Source organism: Medicago sativa, chromosome 4, assembly GCF_051527215.1.
Source record: "Medicago sativa cultivar Bolivia chromosome 4, Bolivia_mono, whole genome shotgun sequence".
In the NCBI taxonomy this organism is placed as follows: Eukaryota; Viridiplantae; Streptophyta; class Magnoliopsida; order Fabales; family Fabaceae; genus Medicago; species Medicago sativa.
In genome coordinates this window covers 98,717,994-98,744,385 of record NC_140752.1, presented here as the reverse complement: position 1 = coordinate 98,744,385, position 26,392 = coordinate 98,717,994, and the positions used below count along the sequence as shown (strand labels likewise).

Here is a 26,392-nt window from a genome sequence, read left to right as displayed (position 1 = left end):
TGTGGTCTGGTCGGGATACATCTCGCTATCTATAGCATTGCTATTAAATATACAACTAAATGAATACGAATGAAAAATAATTTGATTCCTTAAAGTAAATGTTTCTATGATTCTATATCTCTATCTTCATCGGAGAGTTATCTTCTTTTTTATTCTCTTCACTTGTAATCTTATTTGAAACAACGGTCGGATATTAAATAAAGTTTTTATGGTATATAGACAAAATCGTAAATAATCATTAAAACTAACATGCATAATCTTAAATAATCAGTTGCATATAAATATTTTTATTAGTTGGGATAAATAATTATTTTGAGAAAATGGTAACTAATTATTGTTTTTTGAGTTTATCATATTATAAATATGAAGTTATTATATTAGTTGGCCTATAAGGCCTACACAAAACCTTCTCTTCAAAACTTTGATGCAAAGAATCTCTGAACTTCACTCTTTACATTACTTCCTCCGCTCTCTCTACCAACTCTTTGCCATTTTTAAGAATTCTGCTCTTTACCCAACAGTTATTGTTCGTTCTCAACTGAACTTCCTAAAATATCCCTGCGTGAGTTAACGCACGCAAGTGTTAATTTTCAGCGTGAGTTAATTCAGACAAGTGTTAATTCCAACGTGAGTTTAGTTGCGCAGCGCATGTTAAGATGCGCATATTTTAACACTTGTGTTACTTAACTAACACATGAGTATTTTCAGTATTTTTGTTGGGCGTGAGCAAAATGTGTTGGGAGAAGAGCATAATTTAATTTTTAATGGGTACTAACCTCTAAGCCAATGGGCAATATGTGCAACAACACCAAATGTGTATGTAAAGGTTTGGATTAACAAAACAAAAAAAGGGTTTGGATTAACAACTGATGTACAATCATCATGTGAGTAAGACGTGTCCTGTTTTTACTATATAGGCAGGAAGATACACGAAGATGGACAGCACTTGGGTGACATAATGTCACCGTGACATTAAATCTGAGCCACACAACACACATTGCCATGAAAATTGCTTTTTTGACAAAGAATACTTCCAATTGACACATGGAAATGACCTTAATGCCCCTGGCGGTAGTTAACAACCGCTGGGAAACACGCCGGTAGTTAACTACCGCTGAGACCCAGCGGCTGTTAACTGCCGCTGCATTCTGTATCTTAAGAACGCAGAAACCTCCATTTTCTGGTTACTGTTTCTGGTTCAAAAGTTGTCCAATTCTATACCAAAATCACCCAAACCTCATTTGCACGAAAATCATCCTAATTTCTTCAAGCAAATCACAAGTAAGTCATCTTAATCCTATTTACATGCAATGTAGGTTATTTAGGGTTGTATTTTCATAATTATAGCAAAATGTTAGTGTTTAGGTTAGGTTTAGAGATTGCAAATTAGTATAAAATTTGATGTTGTAATGGATTGTTTATGCTGGCATTGTTGTTTAGAGTAGGTTTAGGTACAATGTAGTTGTTTAGATGTTCAAATAACACTAATTGTGCTTCTAATTTAGAATGCACATAAGGTGTTTGTTAAAATGCATAAGTGAGGAAATATTGCTTTTTTTGTGTAATTTGTTTTCAAGTATGTTCAATTTTATAAAGTATATATGTTATAATTATTATAAGCTTGGATTTTTAAATTTTTTGGCAAGTTTGAAGCATGACATAATGTGGTATGTTATATAAAGTTTGATGAATGTGTTATATTAAATTTTATGAATGCCTAAGTTTCATTTTTGATATGTTACATATTACTTGCTATGTTCAATGCCTTAAAAGTTTTAAATACATTGTATGCATGCCTATGTTCGCCTATGTTCGATGCCTTAAGTAAATGCTTAGATACATTGTATTCTTAAATACATTGTCAACTTATTTATGTTTTTTAAAATTTGTTTTGTACAGATATGGCTAGGGATACGGATGAGCAGCAGCGGGTTATTAGAGAGGATAGGATGCAGAGAGGTAAAGAGGCGAGTACCGCTAGTGCTCGAAGAGAAAAGAGGGCTGAAGACCCGTATGTCCCTAAGACTCGGAGGCGCAGGGACCCGATGATACATGGAGAGGGCTCACAGGCACATGTGGATGACTCCTCCCAGGTGGTTGATCCGACACCAGCGCATGATTATGCTGGGTATGCGGATGATGGTTTTGTTGGCTATGATCGGATGGAGGAGGAGAGGATGTATTTTCAGCCGCCGCCGCAGGACGAGGCAGAGGATGAGGGGGTGTCAGAGGATGTTGTGGCAGATTATATGGAGGCACATAATATTATTCCCGAGGGTGAGCCTGAGCGTGAGCCTCAGCCACGACGAGGTAGTCGTGTTCCGCGGATACCGCCCTATCCTGCTGGAGAGGCTCCCTTTCCTGGAGGACCTCAGACCACGTCATTGTTGTCCGACTACGCGAGACACGTGGCGAACCCTCTTTGGCTGAACCATAATAATGTAAGTGTTTAAATTGTTTAAAATTCTTTAAATGTTTTAATTAATTATATTAGGTAGCGTAAGTGGTTTAATTAATTACAATAATGTAGCGTAAGTTGTTTAATTAATTAAAATAACGTAGCGTAAGTGATTTAATTAATTAAAATTAGGTAGCGTAAGTTGTTTAATTAATTAAAATAACGTAGCGTAAGTGATTTAATTAATTAATATAACGTAGCGTAAGTGATTTAATTAATTAAAATTAGGTAGCGTAAGTTGTTTAATTAATTAAAACAACGTAGCGTAATTGATTTAATTAATTAATATAACGTAGCGTAAGTGATTTAATTAATTAAAATTAGGTAGCGTAAGTTGTTTAATTAATTAAAATAACGTAGCGTAATTGATTTAATTAATTAATATAACGTAGCGTAAGTGGTTTAATTAATTAAAATTAGGTAGCGTAAGTTGTTTAATTAATTAAAATAACGTAGCGTAATTGATTTAATTAATTAATATAACGTAGCGTAAGTGATTTAATTAATTAAAATTAGGTAGCGTAAGTTGTTTAATTAATTAAAATAACGTAGCGTAAGTGATTTAATTAATTAATATAACGTAGCGTAAGTGGTTTAATTAATTAAAATTAGGTAGCGTAAGTTGTTTAATTAATTAAAATAACGTAGCGTAAGTGATTTAATTAATTCATATAATGTAGCGTAAGTGTTTTATTTATTTAAAATAACTTAGCGTAAGTGTTTTAGTTATTTAAAATAATGTAGCGTAAGTGTTTTAGTTATTTAAAATAGTGACAATGTCTTATTTAATTTGAATTTAAGATGTGGCATGATGCAGCTGGTTATAAGTGCGTAAACGCGGGGAAAAGGTTGAATGAGCTTGATAAGCCTGAGGCGGCTATAACGTGGTTTTGGGAGCCTGTGGAGGGGTCTGGCCTCCATAGTTTGATACACATTGGGTATTCGACTGTGACCCATGCGATGATACGTGCTCTATGCGAGAGGTGGCACACGGAGACGAGTAGTTTTCATCTACCTGTGGGGGAGATGACGATCACTCTGGACGATGTGCATAATCTTCTGCACATTCCTATTTACGGCCGCATGTTGGAGCACGATGAGTCGATGGATCGGGACCGATCTATTGATATGATGACCAGGTTGTTGGGCATGTCAGATGCTGATGCCAGAGCTCAGGTTAGGGATGAATCTCCTGGTCATATCAGTTATCCCGCACTGAAGCGGGTTTATGAGCAGCACCTGACTGAGGCTAGACGACTTGAGCATGCACAGTTGAGGGATGAGATGCAGGAGAGAGCCAGGAGGAGGGCGTGTTGTGTGAGGAGTTTCCTTCTATATCTCGTCGGTTGTGCGCTGTTCACTAACAAAATGAACAGACACATCGACTTGATATATCTGGATTGCATGGCGGACTTGGGGGCGATTGGGAAGTGGTCATGGGGAGGGATGACCTTAGCCTACCTCTACGATTATCTGGATGATTCTGTTATCTTGAATAACAGAACGATGGCTGGCTCTGCAACTCTTTTAATGGTAATATTTATCTTAATTTCTTTATGAATTTATTTTATAAATTTTATTATCATGTTAGACTATTTTATAATGTTTTAGATTTATTGAAGTTTTAACTCGAATAATTATTTTTGTGTATTATTTATTCTGTTGCAGGGATGGATTTTGGAGCATTTGTCAGGTCCTTACCCAATGAAGCGTAACCCGGATTGGGACCCGCGGACACCATGTGCTGGGAGATGGCTCACTAGCAAAAGCCATAAGAGTGTGCACCATTACCGCTCACGCCTGGATCGCTTGGAGGTGGATGACGTCAGGTTTTCTACCTATGGTGATCGCAGAGACGTGCACCCATTTCAGATGTTGTGCACTTACTCGGGATGGCTCATGTGCGGGAAGGAGAGGGTGTACCGTCATTTGCCTGAGCGGGTGAAGAGGCAGTTCTCCTTTGTCCAGGACGTTCCCAGACATCCTTCAGCTGTCCCTCTGGTGCCTACACAGATGCTGACTACTATGTTGATGGACGCTGCGGCATGGTTAGTACCTGGTTGGGTAGATGGGTGTGAGACACCATGGCAGCATGTTCCTGGCTACATGGCTTGGTATGCCAGAGTCTCTCACCCTCGCATTCTCCCACCTGATGAGGGATCCCCTCCCAGGCCGGCGAACGTGGAGCAGCTGATTGAGGAGGAGCATGCCAGGGAGATGCCTGACACACTGACGATCGTCCGGGATGTGGCGCACATAGCCCGAGATATTGTGGTCAGGCAAGCCGAGATGACCAAAGAGGAGATTGTCCAGGAGGTCATGCGGATAGCTAGTGCTACTGAGCCTGCACTTACTTATCAGATTTCCAGGCGACGCAGGGGGCAGCAGAGGCAGGGTAGGCAGGGCTGATTAGTATTAGGATTTTTTTATGTATTTTTTGACTATGATGATCATGATGTATTATTATGACATGGTCCATACATTTTCCTATTTCTATGACATATACGTACGTTCGTTTTATATTATTTCTTGTGTTTTAATTTTACCATGTTCCTGTTAAATATTGGATGAATATGTTTAGGTGTCAATTGGTTATTATATGAAAATTTTAGAAGAATTTCCAAGTGGTTATTTGATGAAAATCTTAGATGAAAATGAATATGTAAATGAAAATTGGTTAGGAAACCTTCAGGAAAATGGAAATGAGCTTCTGGAAAATGGGCAAGCACGTAACGGCAGTTAACAACCGCTACCTTCAGCTTCGACGGTTGTTAACAACCGCTGGCACTCAGCGGTAGTTAACTGCCGGCGTTTTTCCCAGCAGTTGTTAACTGCCGCTGGGGGTAATTTGGTCATTTACTTGTGTCAAAAGGAAGTATTCTATGTCAGAAAAGCAATTTTCCATTGCCATTTGCATCTGGACCACACAACACATCCATGAGTACATTTGTGTGGCCCATATTTAATGTCACGGTGACATTATGACACCCAAGTATTTTCCCACGAAGATATATGGTTTCTAATTTCTATAATCCAAAATTACGCCTACATTGTTTTTAAATTATTATTTTTTTCTCTACGAGAGTAATTAAGAGAATTAAGTTTTCATTGATTAATGATTTAAGGTGTGCAGTTTATATCAATGTTTCTTAAATAACTTTAGGGTAATTGCTAAAATTTTGCGTGTTCACACCCTTTACTCTATCAAATCTCAAATTATAAGCAAAAACTAGAACAAAAAATAGATTCATTTTGTCCAAAATTTAAATCAAATATATCAATTTTGTTTGACCCATTTTTACTTATAATGTGGGAGAAAGGAAATATAATTTATTGGTACAGTATTATCATCTTAATTTGTACAAAATTATTAAACCAACACTTTTTTTACACATCTTCATCCCTTAACATTCATCTTTTTCACCACTCTTAAACCTACAACCCAATTCTCTCCCAAATCAGAACTTCAAAACCCCATCTCTTTTTCTTTAATCTCCCCATTCCCTTATTACCTCTCATCCAAATCCCCAATAAAAAATTTCAGATATGTCGAACTACATAACGTAAAAAAATAAGTTATTGGAGGGGGAGAAGGATCGGGGGTGGAGAATTATCTGTAGGTTGAAAGGATACAAAATTATGAGTGTTTTATTTCGTCATGAATTTTTTAGTTTGTGCCACGGGGTTTGAATTTCTGGGTTTGAGTATGAATATTTTGGGTTTTAAGGATGAAGTTCATGGTGGTAGGGATGATGAATGAAAGAGAAAATAAAAAATATTGTGTTTTTTTTGTTGTATAATTTTTTTAATTTCAACAATGATACTTGGCACGATCAAAAATTCGTCGAAAGCACACGAAAGATGTGCTGGACCAATCAAAAAGTTGCCTACAATAAAAAGTCATGTCATAGCAGAATCAAAGGAACATGGATATAAAAGCAACGACTCAGATCATGTCGTACATTGTCGTCTCGTGCTACTAAACATTTTTCAATGACACTATAATATAACAAATATTTCTTCAATAAAAAACAATATAGAAAATATATAATATAAATTCTTATATTTTTGAATGACACCAACAAATAGCATTCTTATGAAAAAGATTATTTAAAGGTATAATTGAAATTGAAAAAGTCATCCTAAAATCATGTATTCCCTTTATATATATTAAAATAATAGAAGATATTTTGTGTTGTAACAAACTGTACTTATATTTTTCAATGGGTTAATTATGTTTCTAGTCCCTATAAAATAGCGACCTTGTAAGTTTAGTCCCTACTTAATTTTAATAGCATTTTTAGTCCCTAATTTTGTTTTTCTGCACTGAGTATTAGTCCCTACTCAATTCAAATTTGTTTAATTTATGCTTAAACTCTTAAATTTTTGAACAATTTTTTGCAGACATGTTTAGAACATTACTAAAAGTTCGTCCGCAAAAAATTATCGCAAAATTTGATTTCTACATCCAGATTTTATTACTTTTTATCTTTAACTTTTGTCGTTTTAAAAATTCATATTTAATTCATTTCATGTCAGAAAATTCTAAATTTTAGTAAACGAACCTTTCATAGTGTTCTAATCTTGTCTCAAAAAAATCGTTCAAAAATTTAAGAGTTTAAGGATAATTAATCAAACTTTGTTTTAGCAGGGACTAAAATTATAAGTAAATTTTTTTTTATAGGGACTAAAAATGCTATTAAAATTAAGTAGGGACTAAACTTACAAGGTCGCTATTTTATAGGGACTAGAAACATAATTAACCCTTTTTCAATAACACGAATAATATATCAAATATAATATAAATTCTTATTTTATTGAACGACACTAACAAACAACATTCTTATATGAAAAATTGTTTAAATGTATAATTGAAAGTGAAAAAATCAATTCAAAACCATATATTCTCTTTATATATATTATAGACGTAGATACCATCATAACTTTTTTTTAAAGGTGATGCCATCATACCTGTTCTTTAATATAAAAAACAATGTCCCCAAAATTAACCTACTTGATCAATAATAATAATAATAATCCGTATAACCTATATTTCGAAATTAATACATACATTTTTTTTTATATATACTCCGTATTCATACTATATATTAATCTAGTTTTGAAGATAAAAAGTCAAAATCGAACACACCTATACACGAAAAACAATTAACAATATTATATATAGTTTGTAATGTCTAACTCAACTAACAATATTGAAATTGTTAGGTTAAACATTTTTTCATAGATATTCATGTTCGAGTTTGGGATCTTCTTCTTGTATATATGAATTTTCAGGTAGTGTTTATCGTTTGGTCTTCTTTTGACGTAACAAAAGGAAAACCGTACACTCCATGGGTTAGACTCGTTATAATACGATGGTTATCTAATTAAATTAAATACGGAGGAATAGCTGCCACCTTTTGTTCTCACTTTATGATAAAGCAAAAGCAAGCGAGCTAGCTAGGGGAAAATACAAATAAAAAAGCAAAGGAAAGTAAGAAAAAAAGGAAAAGCAATAAAGAAATTAAAGGTAAGGAAGAAAAGAGAGGAAACAAAAGACAAAAGGTTCTAAAACTCCATGATTATTATTAGGTTTTTTCTAGATTACCCTCTCTTGTTTAGAGGGTATTTTACCCTTTCAACATATCAACCAATCAAAATGCAATATAGAAATGTAACATTAATGTCAAATAAATGAGTCAATTTTTTTTTTTAAAATAAAAAACTCAATTTTAATCCTAAGGTAACTTTTAATTTTTATTTAATTATATTTAGGTATACAATCTTAATTAATTTACATTATAGGGCTTGTAAGAATTAAAATTTCACATCAAATATACAATCTTAATTAATTTACACTATAGGGCTTGTAAGAATTAAAATTTCACATCAAATACGTTCATAGATTTTGTTCCATTCCAAAACCTAGAACAGACATAACCTGCAATTTCTTCTTCATTCTTCTTCCCATCTTGATTGTTCAATCCAATTATCGTGAGAATCGCTGCAACCCGTTTGATTCCAGACATCGTGAGAATCGCCGTTGTTTCCAAAATCACATCAGGTATCGTGACTTATCTTTCTTATTGATTTGATTTACACTATCGTGAGAATCCTGCTGTTATTAGGCACATTGATCCTGTTATCGTGAGAATCCTATTGTTGGTAATCCTATCGTGCTATTTCTTGATTTGAAACCTAGTTTCAAATTGAATCCTAGTTTACACAAATTTCTTGATCTGAAACCTATCGTAAAATCCTAGTTTACACAAATTGAATCCTATCGTGCTATTTCTTGATTTGATTTACACAAATTGAATCCTAGTTTCTTGATCTGAAACCTATCGTGAGAATCCTATCATGCTATTTCAAAATATTTAGGGGCTAAATTGAATGGTTGTTACAAATTTGCATGCCATTACCAACATATCAATCCACTCACTTTGATCAAATCCAACAAGCTATGAATGTTTATAAAGTAAACTTGAGCTCTTCAATAATGTTGTAGAGTTTATTTCTGATCCCTTCTATGTATGTTTGGTCCCCTTATTTCCATAATGTCTTCAACTTCTCTGATACATGCACACACATGCATATATATCAAATAAGGTTCACATAATGCTAATTCATCAAACAACATCAATTTGATAAAAAAAAAAGCATTAAAAGAGGATGCAAAAGAGGAACTTGAATCTCAAATCCATTGATCACTTGCCTTTCTATCTAAAAGCATTAAAAGTGGACTCTCTAGATTGACAGAGATGCAAAACAACATAGATTATATAATAGGATCGTAACACATAACAATTAACTGAAAAACAGAACCATATGAAAAATATAAAAACACCAGCTACTAAACCAGAACAGAAACTGCTATCAGTACATGAAATTGCTCATATAGACTTATATGCTCCTAAAACTTTTTAACTTCAGAAACAAGGATGATTTTTACTACAAGAAAACATATATCAGTTACAAGGGTCAAGAGATAAGACAATATATCAGAGTAAATTAGACTCAATTCAGAATTCACTGCTGCAAAAATGATTTTTCTCTTGAAGACTCGATATATGTCATGTCAAAGTAAATTTTGCACATCTAGTCATTAACATATATCAGAAATGTTATTCTTAATAACATGCATTTTTTTTATATATGCGTATATACACTATACGCCTGATCAAACAATTATAATAGATAGCAGGTGGATTTTTTGTTAAATAAAGTAGGCCTAAATACAAATGTACCATGGCCCCCATATCCATAAGATACAATCTAACATTTGTATATACTTTCAAAACTAAGAACTAACACGAGTTAATTGTTCATTAAAATCTAACAAAAGGGCTATGGCTAACAAGGATACTATAATGTTATAGCCCATTTACCTTAGATAATAGTTCAATCCTGCACTGCCTGCCTACATCTTTCTCTTTTTATAGTCTAATTGGCTCCAAGTCATCACCCTATATGACTTGTAGTATTTCTCACAATGATTAACTAATCATCACTATAATGTGTTTTTTGTAGGTTATAATTTTAAAATGTCTACATATAGTGAAGCAACATTGCCTTTTGATGTACATAGTGATACAGATGAGGTGGAATTTAATAGTGTTAATGATATTGACACTGATAGTGATACAGATGGGGTGGAATTTAATAGTGTTAATGATGTTGACACTGATAGTGACACTGATAGTGATACTGAAGATATAAAAGTCAATAGCAACAACGATGTTCGTACTGATGGAGATGCAGACGGTGTGGAATTTAACCATGGTAATGGTGTTTGCAATGAGCAAGGGAAAGAGAACTTTGATGGCTACAAATGCATCAGTGATGTGACAGATGATGATATAAGGGATATGGAATTCAACACAGAGGATGAAGCTATAAAGTTTTATGTATTGTTTGCAAAATACCACGGGTTTGAAGTAAGAAAGGATGATGTGAAGCGTGATTCTAATGGGAACATTATTATGCGTCAATTAGTATGCAATAAGGAGGGTGTTAATGATGGAAAAAATAAGAAGAATGGCAGCCGATCTACGCTAACCATTCGAACTAATTGTTCTGCGAAACTTCGAGTAGTCTACGACTTTGTTCGTACGATTTGGAGAGTTTCTATTTTCAAACCCTCTCACAACCATGAATTAGCTCCTTTGCGTTTTGTCCATTTGATGCCTAATTACCGTAAATTGAGTGAAGTTGATAAACAAGTTGCTAGTGGTCTACATTCGCAAGGTGTAAGAACATGTCATATCTTGGGTTTTTTGATGGGTCAAAAGGGTGGCCATGAAGGACTTGGGTTTATCAAAAAGGACTTATATAATTTCACGGATCATCAGGCAAGGGTTAAAATACAAGATGGGGATACTTTTGCTACTTTGAGTTACTTCCAAGGTAAGGCTGATACTGATACATCATTCTTTTCAGAGTTTACATTTACAGATGATGGACGCCTAGAAAACATTTTTTGGGCAGATTCTACTAGTAGGTTTGACTATGAGTGTTTTGGCGATGTTGTTGCATTTGACACCACCTATAGAAAGAACAAGTATGGAAAACCCCTTGTCATTTTTAGTGGATATAACCACCATGGAGAAACAACCATTTTTGCTTGTGCTTTAATTTGTGATGAAACAATAGAGACATACAAGTGGGTTCTAAATTTGTTTTCAAAGGCCATGTATGACAAACATCCAAAAGCGGTGATTACTGATGGGGATAAATCAATGAGAAAAGCTATCAGAGTTGTGTTTCCAAATACAAGGCATCGCCTTTGCGCCTGGCATTTGCATCGAAATGCTGTTCAACATGTGAAGAATTCAAAAATTTTAGAAGAGTTCAAGTCACTGATGTATTCTCCTTGTACACCTGAAAAGTTTGAATCTGAGTGGAAGAGGGTTGTTGAAAATTTTGACCTATCAAACAACAGGTGGGTAAAAAAAATTTATCGGTTGAAGAGAATGTGGGCAAGTGCATACATGCGAGACCATTTTTTGTGTGGTGTTAGAACGACATCAATCTGTGAAGGAGTGAATTCATTTATCAAGAAGTATGTCCGACACAAAAACAGCCTTGTGGATTTCTTGCATAATTTTGAAAGAGCTCTCAAAGAATACAGACATAATGAATTATTGTCTGATTTCAAGTCGTTCTATTATCATCCTATGCTGACAACTGCATTGACTACTTTTGAGTCTGAAGCTTCAAAGATATTCACCGGTAAAAAGTTTAAAGATGTCAAAAAGGCGATAGAGGATGTTGTTGCATTATCAGTCATTGAACGAGATGAAGATGAGGATGGAAACATTGTCATTTTCAAGGTTAATGTATTTGGCAAAAAAGATGTAGCTTTTTCGGTATACCTTGACAAGTTGCAGACTAAATTTTTATGTGATTGTAGACGCTTTGAACGTAGAGGACTGCCATGTTCCCACATTATTTGTGCCATGAAGTATGACAACATGGATGTGTTTCCTGAAAGTCTGATTTGCAAGAGATGGACAAAGACTGCAAAGAGTGATCACATCTCGTCATTTGCCTCCCAAGAAGGTAATGATGAAAAAATGACCATGTTTCGTCGAGGGGCACTTGCCGCTGCGTTCAATAGTCTATGTGATGTTTCGTGTAAGAGCGCAAGTGATTATAAGGAGGCTCTAGAAGGGATTTATAGTCTGTGTAATAAGATAAATAGCCGTCATGAGGGAAATGGACATGACGAGGATAAGGCCAGTAAATTTGTTGCGAGTGATAAGGCCAACAAATTTGTTGCGAATGATCCACTGATGGTGAATGTCAAAGGTGCCCGTAGGAGTAAAAAGTCAACACCAAGGACAAGATGTTGTTCTAATTGTAGAAATCCTGGGCACACAATACGGACGTGTCCAGAACTTGCTGGAATTGGTGTCGTGTCTGAAGATCAAGGGGAGAAGGCTTCACCTATTGAGTCTGATAATGAATCAAAAAGTTTAAGTGTAAGTTGATTATAGTGCATTTCTTGTTATTTTATTTGTTTAATCTGCAAATGAATTTGAAATTGTATATGATATTTTGGTTTATTTCATGTCCAGCTGTCTATGAGTAATGATATGAATGATGACATCCACTCTGTAGCAGTGTCAAATGGTGGACGAGATGTTGAGAAAAGCACTGGTATTACACGTAAGAGGGAATGTGACAATGTTGCATTTTCAACACAAGACTCTGTCAACAAAAGAAAAACAAAAACAAATACAAGCACTAGAAAGGGTGATGCTTGTGTGACTCCAAATATCACAATCAACATTGATAATGTAATACCTTTGTTATAGTATATTTGCTGAAAATTGTGTTGCTTTGGAATATTATATGTTTACTTCTTTATTTTGTTTTGATTGTTGTAGAATGGTGTGACCCGTGACTTTGGACATGAAAAATCTACTCTCAAACAAGACAGCCATTGTGCAAGTTGGAACCATAATGTTGGGTATGGTGTTAATTATTTTAATATGCACTATGGGGTGCCAAATAATGGTGGATCAGTTTTTCCACAATTCCCTCCGACAACTACCCTATCATCACATTCTAACACTGCTCTGCATACTGGAACACACAATGTTCCTGGAACACACAATGTTCCGAGTTATACACCGGTGAGTATTTTGATTGTTTAGTTTATTAATTGTATTTAATTTGATTATTTTTAATACTTCTGATAATTTTCCTATATTTAAAACAGTTTATGAGTGCGTTGAAGAATGTGGAGCTGTTAGCAAAACATCGCAGTGACTATTGTGGACCAAAACATTGAGAAACTATGGGAGGAAAAGCTTTTACCCATAATTTGGAGTTTTTTTTTCCAACTATGAAAGATTTTGTTTGCTTATTTTGATATTTTAGAATAAACAAGTAAGGATATATACCGAATTCAGAAATAATCATTCTACTATCTTATATTTATTCTATTTCAAATATACCATTCATATGGCATAGTAGTCATGCTTGCACAAAAGATTAAAAATTAACATACCCCTTTTGTAAATTAAAATCGCCCACAAATATAGGAAGATTCATCTGTTAATGGAGTGATGACATGCTAGTAACTTGTAGTTAGGTTAAACCAAAACTAACCTCTGTTAGTCAACCACACAAACACTTACTCAAAAACACTTCACAGCAGTGAAAAAAAAATATGCAATCAATGATCAAATGGTTACTTTCAAGCTACAAGTACATTAAAATATTATTTCTAAAGAATTCTATTTCTATTGCTTTTATATCACAATTTTCTTCTGAATGGGCTACTTCTCATTGAACACAAGCACTTTGAGTACAAAAGTGACCCAAAAGAGTTAATTACATGGAAGGTTAAACAAGGATTCAACCATACTCAATGAATGTCACAAAACAAAAGGACTTTTCCGAAAATTTAAACAGGGAATTGGAACAACCAAAGAAAAACATATACTATAGTCAAGTGATTCTTAACTTTTAACAATACTACCATAATCACAATATTAAGGTACCGCTCTGCATATTCAAGTTCTTTTTCTCCATCTTTCTAATTTAAATTAATTTATCCCCTCCATTGATCCTAAATCAAACATATAGTTTATCTAATAACAACTAATTCTCTTCTTACATAACAGATATAAATAGTCTATCATGAAAAACATAATAATAACTATACTACTAATTTCTAAATCTACCCAATTTTCATAAGGTTCAAGTACAACCACTTTTAACAATAATACTCCAATTTTGATCACCAACTCATCTCACTCACATTAACAATAAACCATCAACAATGATCATCAAACAAAATTCTCAAATTAACTCCTTTCATGAACCAAGCTACTCTAAAATGAAATTATCATAGAAATCATATCTTTCACACACAATTCACATACCCATCAAGCTTAATCAACAATTCATACTATAACAATTCAATTCAAGCTTAAATTTAGGATTCTCACCTTCTTTACAATAACTCTTACTAGTATAAGCTTTCCCAACTTGAGCTTTTAGTTCAAACTTTGATCTTAGCAACCAAAATAGAAAACTATCATCAACTTCACTTACCCTTGCATACAAAGCTTAAATCATCCTATCCTTGCAAGACTCCCAATTTCCTTACAAGAAGAATGAGGTTTGGTTGACTATATGGAGAAAGGTAGGAGAAATCAAGCTTGAATTAGATTTTAATCATGGTAAGGATCAACTTAGAACCATGGCATGTTGGATTGCTTACTCTTGTTTGGATTAATTTGTGAGGATTGGAAGAAGTGGGGGTGAGGGCGTGTAGCTAGAGAGTGGAGGGAGAAGGAGAATTTTTTTTTTTTTTTAGTCAGAAAAGTGTAGAAGAATGGAGAAGGAATGAATATTTGTCACTATTTTTTTAAAAAAAAAAAATCTTGAATAGCAAGATTACAATTCTACCCCTTGCTTAAAAACAATCTCATGGATGGATATTACAATAGAGTAATGATATTTTGACATCAATTTGATGACAACTTTGTGCCCGTTTGGTTCAGCTTTGAATATAATTGATTCTGAGAGAATTGATTCTGATAGAATTGATTCTGACAGAATTGATTCTGAGAGAATTGATTTATGTTTGGATACAATTATGTAGAATTGATTAAACAAAATGATTTATGTTTGGATGCAATTATGTAGAATTGTTTTTGAATGTATAATTACTAAAATAGACATAGCTAAAGGAGAATTGATAAAGAATGAGAATTGATAAAGGGCAATAAAGTAAAATAACATGTTGTAATAATAAAATATACAAACTTATACACGTTGTTCAAGGAGAATTGATTCTAGAAAAGCTAGAAGCTAGGATTTGTAGCTTCATGGAGAATTGTTTTTGGAGGATAAAAGCAATTCTGAAAAGCTGAACCAAACACGTTGTTTTTGGCTAGAATTGCTTTTGGCACTGTAGAGAATTGATTTTGGGCTAGAATTGCTTCTCAGAAGCCAAACCAAACAGGCCCTTTGTTGACAACCTTGTTTTTCTCACTTTTTATTGGTCAAAAACAATGGAGAGAGAAAAAGGAAGAGAGAGAGAATAACAACATCATGTGAGTATGAGAGAGAAAGTTGTCCAAAAGTTGTCAAAAAGTGGTTGTCAAAATATCATTTCTCATTACAATAATACATCTGCTATTAATCATAAAAATTGAATCAATTATAACTAGAAAAGTTTTTTTTTTTTTACTAAGTTTTTTTTTTTTACTATTATAACTAGAAAAGTTATTGATTGCATCCAATATTAACGTAGATAATTTTATAATTTCGACACATAGCTAATTTTATACTTTTGGGTTATTTTAACATGTGTCTTAAAAATTAATTTTAAACCTTTTAAAAAATAAATTATTGTCATCGCTAATTTCGTGCTCGATTCCAAAATAACAACGGATGCTTTTCATACAAGACGGATAGATGTTATGGAATTCGGTCATGTCATTACAGCTTGCAGGCATCTTTTCTCAAGTTTTACAAACTCTCAGGTAGAGTTCAATCTGCGACAAGCAAATGTGGTTGCTCACGCTTTAGCAAGCGAGACCATTCATATTTCCAGCAATGTTTCCGTCAATGTTTTTAATTTCATTCCACATTACAATTTCATTTTCACCAAACAACGTAAACCAAATTAAAAATGTGGACATAAAGTAATTCTATCATAAATACATTTCTGAAATAAAAAGCAAAGAAGAAACTTAACAATAAAAAAAATGTCATTTTATAAAAGTTTCCATTAAGTTTCTATGAGTGTTGGTCTAGTTGGCATAGATTTAATTAGAGTTTTATCTTATGTTGCGGTTTGGTTTGGTTTGCTTCGGTTGGTAAAATGAAAACCACAAACCAAACCAAACCATGCGGTTGAGTAAAAAAGTGATCTGAATACATCCAAACCAAATGCGGTTTTTTGCGGTTTTGGTTTGGGTTGGTTTGGTTTGCGGTTTTTCTATTGGATTGGTTCGGTTTTGAACACCCCTAGTAAAAACTACTTAGATCAACTACAGATGCTTAAATCTTATATGGTAATTTGACCCCACATAAAAAACTTAGTTTACCCACTTTAGTTCATCTCATAATGTTACAAAGTTATACAATATAGTCTTGTAAATAAAATAAAAAAGACAGAGAATTGTAATATGTAGACGGTAAATCAAAATGTCCTCGTACACCCCACTTATTCCGCTTAAAAAGTGAATCGTATTTATCATTCACATGCTTTACTTTCGATCGACTGAACTTTAGTAAGCTTGTTTTTTTACGTAAATATCACCTTGGTCCCTTAATTTGTTTTAAAAGTTTAATTCAGTCTCTTAACTTTAAAAAACCAGTCAGAACCTTTTTATAAGAGTTTGGTTTGACTTGCGATCAACTACAAGTAAGCTTGACTTGAGATCAGTCTAATTATTGTTAGTTGAGTTTTCAACAATATTTGACCTTTCTTATGACTCAGGTGGACTTCTGATGAGTCATAGAATAGTCTATTTTATTGCATTATTTAGTTTAGTTTTATTTAAGATTTGATTTAATTTTATTGCATTTTATTTCCTTTTAGAATATTTTACTTTAAATTGCTTTTTATTATATTTTAGGAACGAATATATGGTGGAAGGTGTCTTGGAGCAAAAGAAAGAGGACTGGAGCAAATACAGTGCAAAAATACGAAGATACGGGACAAAAAATATAATCCCACCAAGTCAGAAGCTTGGCACGGCCCGTGCCAACATGTGGCACGGCCGTGCCCGATCCAGAACACTCTTTTGCTGCTTTTTCTTCGAGCCCAAGTTAGTATGTTGCAGCTTTACTGTTTTATCCTTTTAGTTGCTTAGTTTCTAAGTCAATTGTAAAGCTATAAATAGAGTAGCTCTCCACCATAAACATTCACCTTACTTTTGCTTAGAATATTTTAATTTCCAATAAAAGTCTTTTATTACTTTCTTTCTTTCTCGCAATTTATTTTACTATTATTTTCTCTCTTCTCCCCCCATGTCTACGATGAACATGAGTGAGTAGACTTCTTTGTCTTGGGATTGTTGGGAAGTCTAATGACATAATCCTAAACAAACCAAGCTTAAACCCTAATTTTATGTAACCCTAATTTCTAATCTAGATTCACCGTCTTAACGTGGATTAACAATTATCAAACTGTGGAAGCGAAAGCGGAGGGTTTGATAATCGTTAATCCATCATCCCTAACATCAATTCATAAAGCGAGAGCGGAGCTTTGATGTTGGAACAAGTGAATCTAGACAATAATTGCAAAACAGTGAAATAGTCTTTGCAATTATTGAGACACAGGTAGTTTCAATCCTATATGCATCTTCTAGTAATCAAGTCAGCGAAATAGGCTTGGTTACTAGAAGTAAACTCTCACCGGACTTTCATCGGAAAGGTGAGGGGCTAAGGGAAACCGGTCTTTAGAAATTAGTGTGTAAACCATGAAATTAGATGTTTAAGTCTTGGCTAGTGAAGGGTTTGTTATTATGACGAACCAATAATCCCAAGGCTCTTTATTAATATTGTTATTTACCTTCAGCTATCAAAACCCTCCTTTTTACTAAACTTCCTCTCCTTTAATCATTCTTTAAAAAGTTAATTAAGTTGAATAATTCCCTAGCGGAACGATACTCTACTTACTACTATTACTTCGATAGGCCGTGCACTTGCGGTTTGGCCCTATCAACTTCATTGAGGCGTTCCACACTATCAATATAATTTGATACATACATTTATAAAAAAATGGTCCGATGGACTATGGTTAGTTTAGTTTTCGATAAATGTTCTCGGTTAGATGGACTACGTGTAAGCTTGACTTAGACTAGTCAACTATGGTTAATCTTGTGTTCAACCAAAGTCTAATTTTGTTGAAGTGGTAAACCATATCCAAAGATTAAACGTTAACTAAATCTTTCCTTTCTACATTTTCAGAATTACTTCAATAGGCAATTGATAAAGCCTATTCCTTTCATCCTATTGTCTCGGGTTCGACTCACATGTGCCAAATCTTATCTCTTGAGATTTTTTTTTGCTCTATTCTAAACAAGGATTGACCTAACGGCACAAATCTTGATTTTTTTTTTTTGAGGAATTCTCGATTTTATTTTTGTTGCTCTTTTCCACTAAACAAGGATTGACCAATTGAGAGATATCTTATTTCCCTATTAATCAGGTCATATTACATCTCTCTCCCCAAATTGTTTTGAAATAAAGGCAGTTAAATATTCACTTAATTAAGACACAAATTTGGAATAATCATCATTAAATTAAAATCGCTATTTTTACTCTATTTTATTCCAATAATTAATTCTCCTTATAATTCTCCTTAAATTTGTCGCTATTTTCATTACTTTTAAATATCATTGCTATACCAAAATCTGGTGCGTTCTTTGTCTCCATTGTTTGTACTGAATCAGTGTATTTGCAAACTTTTATTCCGCATGGATAACAAAAGAAAACGATCACAAAATGACAATGAAGAAAGATCAACCGATTCCGTTTCATCTCCACCATCAAAACAAAATGATAACAATAAAAAACCTTTGAATGAAGAAAAGAAAAATTCTGTAATAGTGTTATCGGACAGGTATACAATTTATTACTTTATTTTATGAAATTGTTTGATAAAGTGCTTATGTCATTTTTTGTGTGTGGTGGTTTATAGTATCAAAGAAGCAGACAATCTGAAATATTTTTCTGATTTGCATCCTAATCAAACAAATGAGGATTTTGAATTTCCAATGAGGTGCTCGTGTCCCTATGAGGTAATGTTTTAGTAGGCATCTTATTTGTTTCTATGAGTTAATATATATTTCATGTGTGTTACTAATATATATATATATCATGTGTGGATTGCTTAATGGTCGATCTGTTAGCACAATTTAATGGTGGATTTGGTAGGAACTAATGGTGTAATTTTTATGATTAGTTCTGTAATTTTTATGTTACAGATTTTTATAAAGACTACAATATAGTTCATGTACACATTAGTGATAATGGTTTGTATATAGTGATAATTGTTCATGTACACATTATTGTATTAAAAATCATATTTAGCCAAGAATATTTGTTTTTTTTTCTTTTCCCTCTGTTGGAATTTTTATTTAAGAATGTAAAATAATGTAAGTAACAATTAAAATAAAAGGAAAAATAAACTATTATTTATTATTCTGTTACTGCACATTTTGTTTTACACACTTCTTATTTTTACAGAGGTTAGCACAAAGGATGAAAATGGTAGAGACGGTTGTTTACAGCACAAAACAATCTGTAGATCAAATAAAGGAAATACTTGTGAAGAGCGCTACACCAAAACGCTCACAAATTGCTCATGTCGAAAGTTTGGAAGAAATTTTGCGAAAGTTTGCTAAGGAAAAAGATTTATATGAGAAAGAACATAGACATGGCAAAGAATCTGCACAAAATCAGAGTGTTAGGAAACTCTTCTCAACTAAAGGAGACACCACTCCGATTATTGTAACCAAAACACCTTTAGGTTACAAATTAGATACCTCAAAAGGCAAGGAATCTCGCTCGAAATTAATTGGAGCTAATATTCCAAAGGTATTAACCATATTCTTCATATAATTGTAGTTTCTTTACATTTTATTTAATTTATTTTATATGTTTGTTTATGCAGTGGCTGACTGAATTATATCATCCTAAAACCACACTGAAGTTAAATGATGAAGAATCTAATCTGGCAGTTTACATATTTGGCCATCAATATAATCAAAAAGCTGATGAGTTAATTATACTTTTTATTTTATTTTGATTTTTTTATTATTATAATTTTTTAAATATTATCTTATTTTATAGGTTGTACATATAATGATATAATTAATCTTAATTGCTGTAGGCAAGAGGTCATGATCAGTACAGAGATAGATTACGTTGAAGGAACTAGGAAGTTGCTGCAGGGTTTGAAACCCAACAAATTTATTGACGATGATGTACAAACTAGTTTCTTTTTCAATATTGAATTGATTTTATACTTAAATCTCTAACGTTAAATTATAAGATAATAATTTCTCTTTAAATTGTTTCAGGTAATTGATTTGGCTGCTTGCATGTTGACTTTTGATGAGAGTCTGGAATCACCATTTTATCCTAAATATTGGTTTATTCCGACCACATTATCGGTAAATTATTAATGATAAATATTTTTTATGTAAAAGTTACAATTTTAATGTATGCTCATTGTGGTTTAACATGTATTTATTTAGCAACTCGTGTTGGCATTGGAAACACCAACAGAAAAAATGATAAAGGGTTATCGAAAGCGATTTATGGGGGGGAGTGCTGAGTTTATTTCAAAGGTAATTAACATGTATTTTTATAACACTTACAAATCCCTTTTTATCTACATAGCTATGATACTAATATTTTGAATATAATCAGATATTTGTGCCGATACATGATACCGTTCATTGGTTCCTTCTCATAATTGACATCGGCAGAAAGGAATTGGTTTATCTTGACTCGTATCAAAGTTCGTCAGCTCTTCCCAAGAGGAAGACAAGTATCAAGAAAATGGTATGAAAAATACATTTTATAGTTTATATCTTACAATTTCAACTATTATAGAAAATCACTAACAAATATAAATCATACATTTTTAGTCTCTTTTCATGGAAAACTTGTTGATGGATCCCTCTTTCTATGTGGGTGGTTTCAAATCAACTTATGGACACAAGATATCAGAGTTTAAGTTTGTTGCTCCACGTGATTACGGAAGTCAAGGGCCAAACTCGTAAGATATAAAAAAATATTTGTTTATCAAATTTTAGTTACTCTTAAAGTTTCTACTCATAATTTTTTATTTTTTATTTTGAATAATAATACTCATAATTTTTTATTTAGGAATGATTGTGCGATTTGGGTAATCAAATGGATGATGGAAAAAGGAGCTGATGAATATAAGATTAAAGTATGCAAAAAAATTGCTCAATTAAGTTTTCAAATTTATTACATTATATGCAATTGACACTACTGACTTTACCACAATTACACTAACAGGTGGATGAAGGCTCAAGACTACAAACGGCACTGCAATTGACAATGCATCCTTACAATAAAAAGAGGGATTTGATCTTGCGGAATTCGGTGAAATACAGATAACATTTCATGAAGGGAGATAAGGGAGAGTAGTTTTATGCTTGGGTGGAAACTAGCTTTGGCAGATTTAATCAAATTCTCATACTTTGTTTTCAATTTTTTGCACTTGTTATTTACTTTCCTTAAGACTAATAGCCAGCCACCGCATCAGGCTCACTGAATTGTACTCTTGCTTACAATTATTTATGATTGAAAAGTACAATTGTTTGACATATTCTTGTTTGAGAAACGATCGAACCGTCTTTGTGGTGTGAAAATAAAATTTTGTATTTTCTCAATGACAAATAGGCACCTACTATTGATGATTTCAATTTTTAAAGTACATGCTTATATGATATTGAAGAAAAACAACTTTTGTTAAAGTAAGAAATCTTAAAAACGTAAAACTTAACACAACGTAGTGACCTACATTATTCTATCTTGGCGATGGCTTTTGACTAGGATCAAAACTTCGGTTTGTATGTTTTACGAATGGAAGTGGAATCCGAAAGATTTCCTTTTGAGGTAATTGCGGTGTCGTTGCATTGTAACTGTTTGGATGTCTGTTGTATGGGTCTGTGGATTGGCTGTGTGCGTTTTCTACCTGGAACTGTGGTCTGGCTCTGCGCATTTTGCTGCTGCTGTCTTCTGGTTTTTGCTGGTGTAGGCTGTGCAATTTTTCCAGTCTGCTGCATGTTCAGTTTTGGCGTGACAGTATGCTAGGGACTTTTTCTTTGGTTCACAATCAGGTAGTGGAGGTCATAGTTAGGAGTGATTGGCCTTGGCATTTTGCTGTTAGAGGTCTTTAGTGCCATAGGGGTAAAGGGGTTATATACGGAGTTTTTGGCGTTCCACCATTGAGGTGTTCCGCATATATACGACACTTTTGTATTTATCTCTTTGTGGTCCAAGGTTTGGGTTTCTTTCACCTCCTTGGCTTAATAAATTTTGCCGATTCAAAAAAAAAAAACATCTATCCTCCTTGCAAATTTCGTCTTCTATAATGCAACACGTTTTCATAAATTTTATACAAGATCAGGACATATGAGTATACTTAAATGGCTTGAGTCTTACTCGTTTATATTTTAAATTAATTTGATCAAAATTTTCTCAAAATTTTACACTAGTGTAATGCATTTATCTTCTTTTACAATAAGAAGAACCCTACAAACATAAATAAAATTGATCAAAGTTCATAGCTATCTACAACATAAGAATAAGTACAACAGATGCAATTCCAAAGAGTAGCTTCAATTAAGTACAATTTTTTTTTTATGAGCAAGATTTTATTAAAACGAGTACAAGGGGTACTCGAAACCTATTACAATGAAATTACATGAATCAACATACATTGTTGAAAAAACACAAGCTGTACATCAACATATAGCATGATTTTACAGGAAAAAAAAAAGGCCCCCGAATTCGGCAACCAATTACATGAATCAGCCACATCAAGCCTCGGACTAACAGAGTGCAGGCTCTAATACAAGTCCAAACAATTTACTCTACAGCAACACAAGTAACTCTAATTGACATCTGACTTCTTCAAGTTCAAACAATTATCTGCAGCAGTAAAAATGAAATGCTCTATACATGAACAAAACCACTTTACTATGATTTCAACTCGATTTGTTTGCTAAGCTCAGCAAGAAGGACCGAGTCCAAGATGATAGGCGGCTTGCAAGCCAAAAGCGCTATTGCTGATGATGAATCTTCAACACATGTTGTGCAACCGCAATTGCTGATGGCGGCTCGCTGGCCAAAAGTGCCGCGTTATACCCAACCACTGCTAGTCGCTACCATACTCCTATAGCGCGCTATTGACAACATAGCTTCAAACAACAACAAGAAGAGAAATTCATGGTTTCATTATGATCATGATGAAAATGTGTCCGAACCTCACATCTTTAAAAATGATTGGTAGACTAATAAACCAAAAGAATGAACATTTGTATATTCCATCAAAGTCCACACATCAGAGAGCTTGAATCAATGATGCAGAGTCACTTCATATTTTTCGTACTCGCTGTTTGTCATTTTTCACCGCTCTTTAAGGTTTCTTCTTTTACCTTCTTCCCTTGTGTTTTGTTCTTCACACTTTACTACAAATAAATATTATTATTACGCTTATTTATGGTTTGTGGAAAATGCTTGGAATGCTAAAACATGATGCGGGTCTTGTAATTCTATTGAACTTGAAGATAATTGTAGCATAAAGGTGTTAAATTTGCTGAGAGAAAAAAAAAAAAAAACACTACTTGTAGTCTAAGAAAGAAAAAACGTTTCTCAAGCTCATGTGTTTTAAATACGCGAGCTTCAGTAAAACGTGAATTATGAATGTAGAGGTGGAAACATTGTTCTTCTCTGTTCAGTGTTCCTGATTGGGCTGCTCATGTTTGGAAACAGTTAGAATTTTGAACTATCTTTTCTTAATTATGAAAATCATTCATTTTAGCATAACATACTGTCCTTAAGTATATGTTAACATTATTTATTTGCATGCTATGCACTCTTATTTTTTGTCTGGTATCACTGTAATTTTTATATTTTAATGACTAGAGTTTGATGGTTTCGCTAATTGGAAACTTTGTTTTGGTGTATTTTACAGTAAGTGGCCGCAGCCCGGCTACAATTGGATTCCTGCTAGTTCATCAAAATGGAATGGTGGTAGTGCAGTGAGTGGAAGTATGGGTGACTCTGTCAATGAAGAGCATCACACGGGTGGTGCACTGGTTGCTTCCCCTAAGAGGGGCATAGCTTTCTTTGAAGGGGACACGGATTTTGAGCCACCTAACGGCATTGAATTTGAAACTCATGAAGCAGCATATTCATTTTATCAAGAGTATGCCAAATCTATGGGATTCACCCCTTCCATTAAAAACAGCAGACGATCAAAGAAGACCAAAGAATTTATTGAAATAGCATGATAGGATTCTCACGATAGGTTTCAGATCAAGAAACTAGGATTCAATTTGTGTAAATCAAATCAAGAAATAGCACGATAGGATTCAATTTGTGTAAACTAGGATTTCACGATAGGTTTCAGATTAAGAAATTTGTGTAAACTAGGATTCAATTTGAAACTAGGTTTCAGATCAAGAAATAGCACGATAGGATTACCAACGATAGGATTCTCACGATAACAACAGGATCGATGTGCCTAATAACAGCAGGATTCTCACGATAGTGTAAATCAAATCAATAAGAAAGATAAGTCACGATACCTGATGTGATTTTGGAAACAACGGCGATTCTCACGATGTCTGGAATCAAACGGGTTGCAGCGATTCTTACGATAATTGGATTGAACAATCAAGATGGGAAGAAGAATGAAGAAGAAATTGCAGGTTATGTCTGTTCTAGGTTTTGGAATGGAACAAAATTTATGAACGTATTTGATGTGAAATTTTAATTCTTACAAGCCCTATAGTGTAAATTAATTAAGATTGTATATTTGATGTGAAATTTTAATTCTTACAAGCCCTATAATGTAAATTAATTAAGCTTGTATACCTAAATATAATTAAATAAAAATTAAAAGTTACCTTAGGATTAAAATTGAGTTTTTTATTTAAAAATAAAATAAAATTTGACTCATTTATTTGACATTAATGTTACATTTCTATATTGCATTTTGATTGGTTGATATGTTGAAAGGGTAAAATACCCTCTAAACAAGAGAGGGTAATCTAGTTCTCACCTTAATTTTGGGGTGTAATTATTATATTCCTCATTAATAGTTAATACTTAATTTTAATTTTATTTTAAACTTTTCTGTAAAATAGATAAACAATGTCAACTCAAATTTGTGCTATTTTCTATTATATTATTGGGAAATGCTACTATATTATTTAGTATTATTTGAAAAGGGAAATGATATTAAGAAAACATTATATACAAAAAAAAAACTATTATATTATTAGGAAATGCTACTATATTATTTAGTATTATTTGAAAAGGGAAATGATATTAAGAAAACAATATATACAAAAAAAAAACAAAAATTGTTATTTATTGTCATTCTTTTGCCAACGAGTCGCCTGTAATTTAACACTATTAGGAGGAAGCCTTATGTTAGGTAGGTGGACACAAGTCACACCACTACAAAGAGAGACTTTAATTTGGTTCCAATAATTGAGCAAAATCCCTCACCCGTATTATATCCTTGTTCAATTATTCACAATTGCTTTTCCTATGGATTCATGCTCTTAATATAAAATTGACTAACATATCATTATTTAAATAATATAAATCAAACTAAAAAAACTCATGATGTTCAAATAATTTATTAGCATTGTGATTTCCTTTCATTGGTGCCCACAAGCAGTATGGAATAGTCAAAACTCCATGACCCCATTACGTAGTTGTAAGATATGAAGCAAAGGACCCATGGGTTTTGTATTTTAGTACAGATTTAGGTGTATTATTTTTTGGTGGTTGGAAATGTTAATATCTTAAAATTAGCAATGAAAGTGTATAGTTTTAGTATTTCTGAAGGAAAAAATAGCTGGATCCTTTGAGAGAACAGTGTGATTAACAGGAGTTATGGGGTGTACTTTTTGTGTTACGAGCAATTTTTTAACATGTTAGTATGCTATGCTTCAGAGAAAACATAAACTGCATTGACCCAATTACATTGTACTATGATCGAGGTGTTATTCCTCGTGGAGTCACACATGCTCTTTAATTCGAAAGTTGACTTTTAATTACAAGACTGGTATCAATGTATACGCTAAAGTGTTTCACATAAGCTAAATTTTGTTAGTATTAACAGTTAAACACTTATCAGGTAGATGTATTATTTATATAAATAAATATGTTGAC

At 33.2% G+C, this 26,392-nt stretch overlaps 2 protein-coding genes and 3 long non-coding RNA genes across 5 annotated transcripts; 3 read left to right on the top strand and 2 right to left on the bottom strand.

The window, feature by feature from the left end:
* Nucleotides 1-8,188: 8,188 nt before the first annotated feature.
* On the bottom strand, nt 8,189-14,812 carry LOC146934511 (uncharacterized). The gene is made up of 2 exons (XR_015007790.1): nt 14,422-14,812; nt 8,189-9,030 (listed from the first exon to the last, which is right to left on the bottom strand). It is a non-coding gene; the product is annotated as an uncharacterized LOC146934511 (long non-coding RNA).
* Nucleotides 9,869-13,548, top strand: LOC146934512 (protein FAR1-RELATED SEQUENCE 5-like). The gene is made up of 4 exons (XM_085706405.1): nt 9,869-12,441; nt 12,538-12,759; nt 12,850-13,098; nt 13,185-13,548. Exons 1-4 carry the CDS (start codon nt 10,003-10,005, stop codon nt 13,254-13,256), a joined length of 2,982 nt encoding a protein of 993 aa, XP_085562531.1. The 5' UTR covers nt 9,869-10,002; the 3' UTR covers nt 13,257-13,548.
* A 5,921-nt stretch (nt 14,813-20,733) lies between the features above and the next one.
* Nucleotides 20,734-21,799, top strand: LOC146934510 (uncharacterized). Its single transcript, XM_085706404.1, has 5 exons — nt 20,734-20,790; nt 20,873-21,007; nt 21,094-21,224; nt 21,335-21,401; nt 21,491-21,799. The coding sequence occupies exons 1-5, from the start codon at nt 20,734-20,736 to the stop codon at nt 21,590-21,592; spliced, it is 492 nt and encodes a 163-aa protein (XP_085562530.1). The 3' UTR covers nt 21,593-21,799.
* A 911-nt stretch (nt 21,800-22,710) lies between these two features.
* Nucleotides 22,711-25,262, bottom strand: LOC146934508 (uncharacterized). Its single transcript, XR_015007789.1, has 2 exons — nt 24,793-25,262; nt 22,711-23,400 (listed from the first exon to the last, which is right to left on the bottom strand). It is a non-coding gene; the product is annotated as an uncharacterized LOC146934508 (long non-coding RNA).
* LOC146934509 (uncharacterized) lies at nt 23,566-24,989 on the top strand. Its single transcript, XR_015007788.1, has 2 exons — nt 23,566-23,623; nt 24,177-24,989. It is a non-coding gene; the product is annotated as an uncharacterized LOC146934509 (long non-coding RNA).
* Nucleotides 25,263-26,392: the final 1,130 nt, after the last annotated feature.

Bases quoted from the DNA above. Each gene is read 5' to 3' on its own strand.
- LOC146934510 (XM_085706404.1), top strand. From the start codon at position 20,734: ATGATAAAGGGTTATCGAAAGCGATTTATGGGGGGGAGTGCTGAGTTT. The intron at 20,791-20,872 runs GTAATTAACATG...GAATATAATCAG, and splicing joins GTGCTGAGTTTATTTCAAAG to ATATTTGTGCCGATACATGA. The intron at 21,402-21,490 runs GTATGCAAAAAA...TTACACTAACAG, and splicing joins CTGATGAATATAAGATTAAA to GTGGATGAAGGCTCAAGACT.
- LOC146934512 (XM_085706405.1), top strand. From the start codon at position 10,003: ATGTCTACATATAGTGAAGCAACATTGCCTTTTGATGTACATAGTGAT. The intron at 12,442-12,537 runs GTAAGTTGATTA...TTTCATGTCCAG, and splicing joins ATGAATCAAAAAGTTTAAGT to CTGTCTATGAGTAATGATAT. The intron at 13,099-13,184 runs GTGAGTATTTTG...TATTTAAAACAG, and splicing joins ATGTTCCGAGTTATACACCG to TTTATGAGTGCGTTGAAGAA.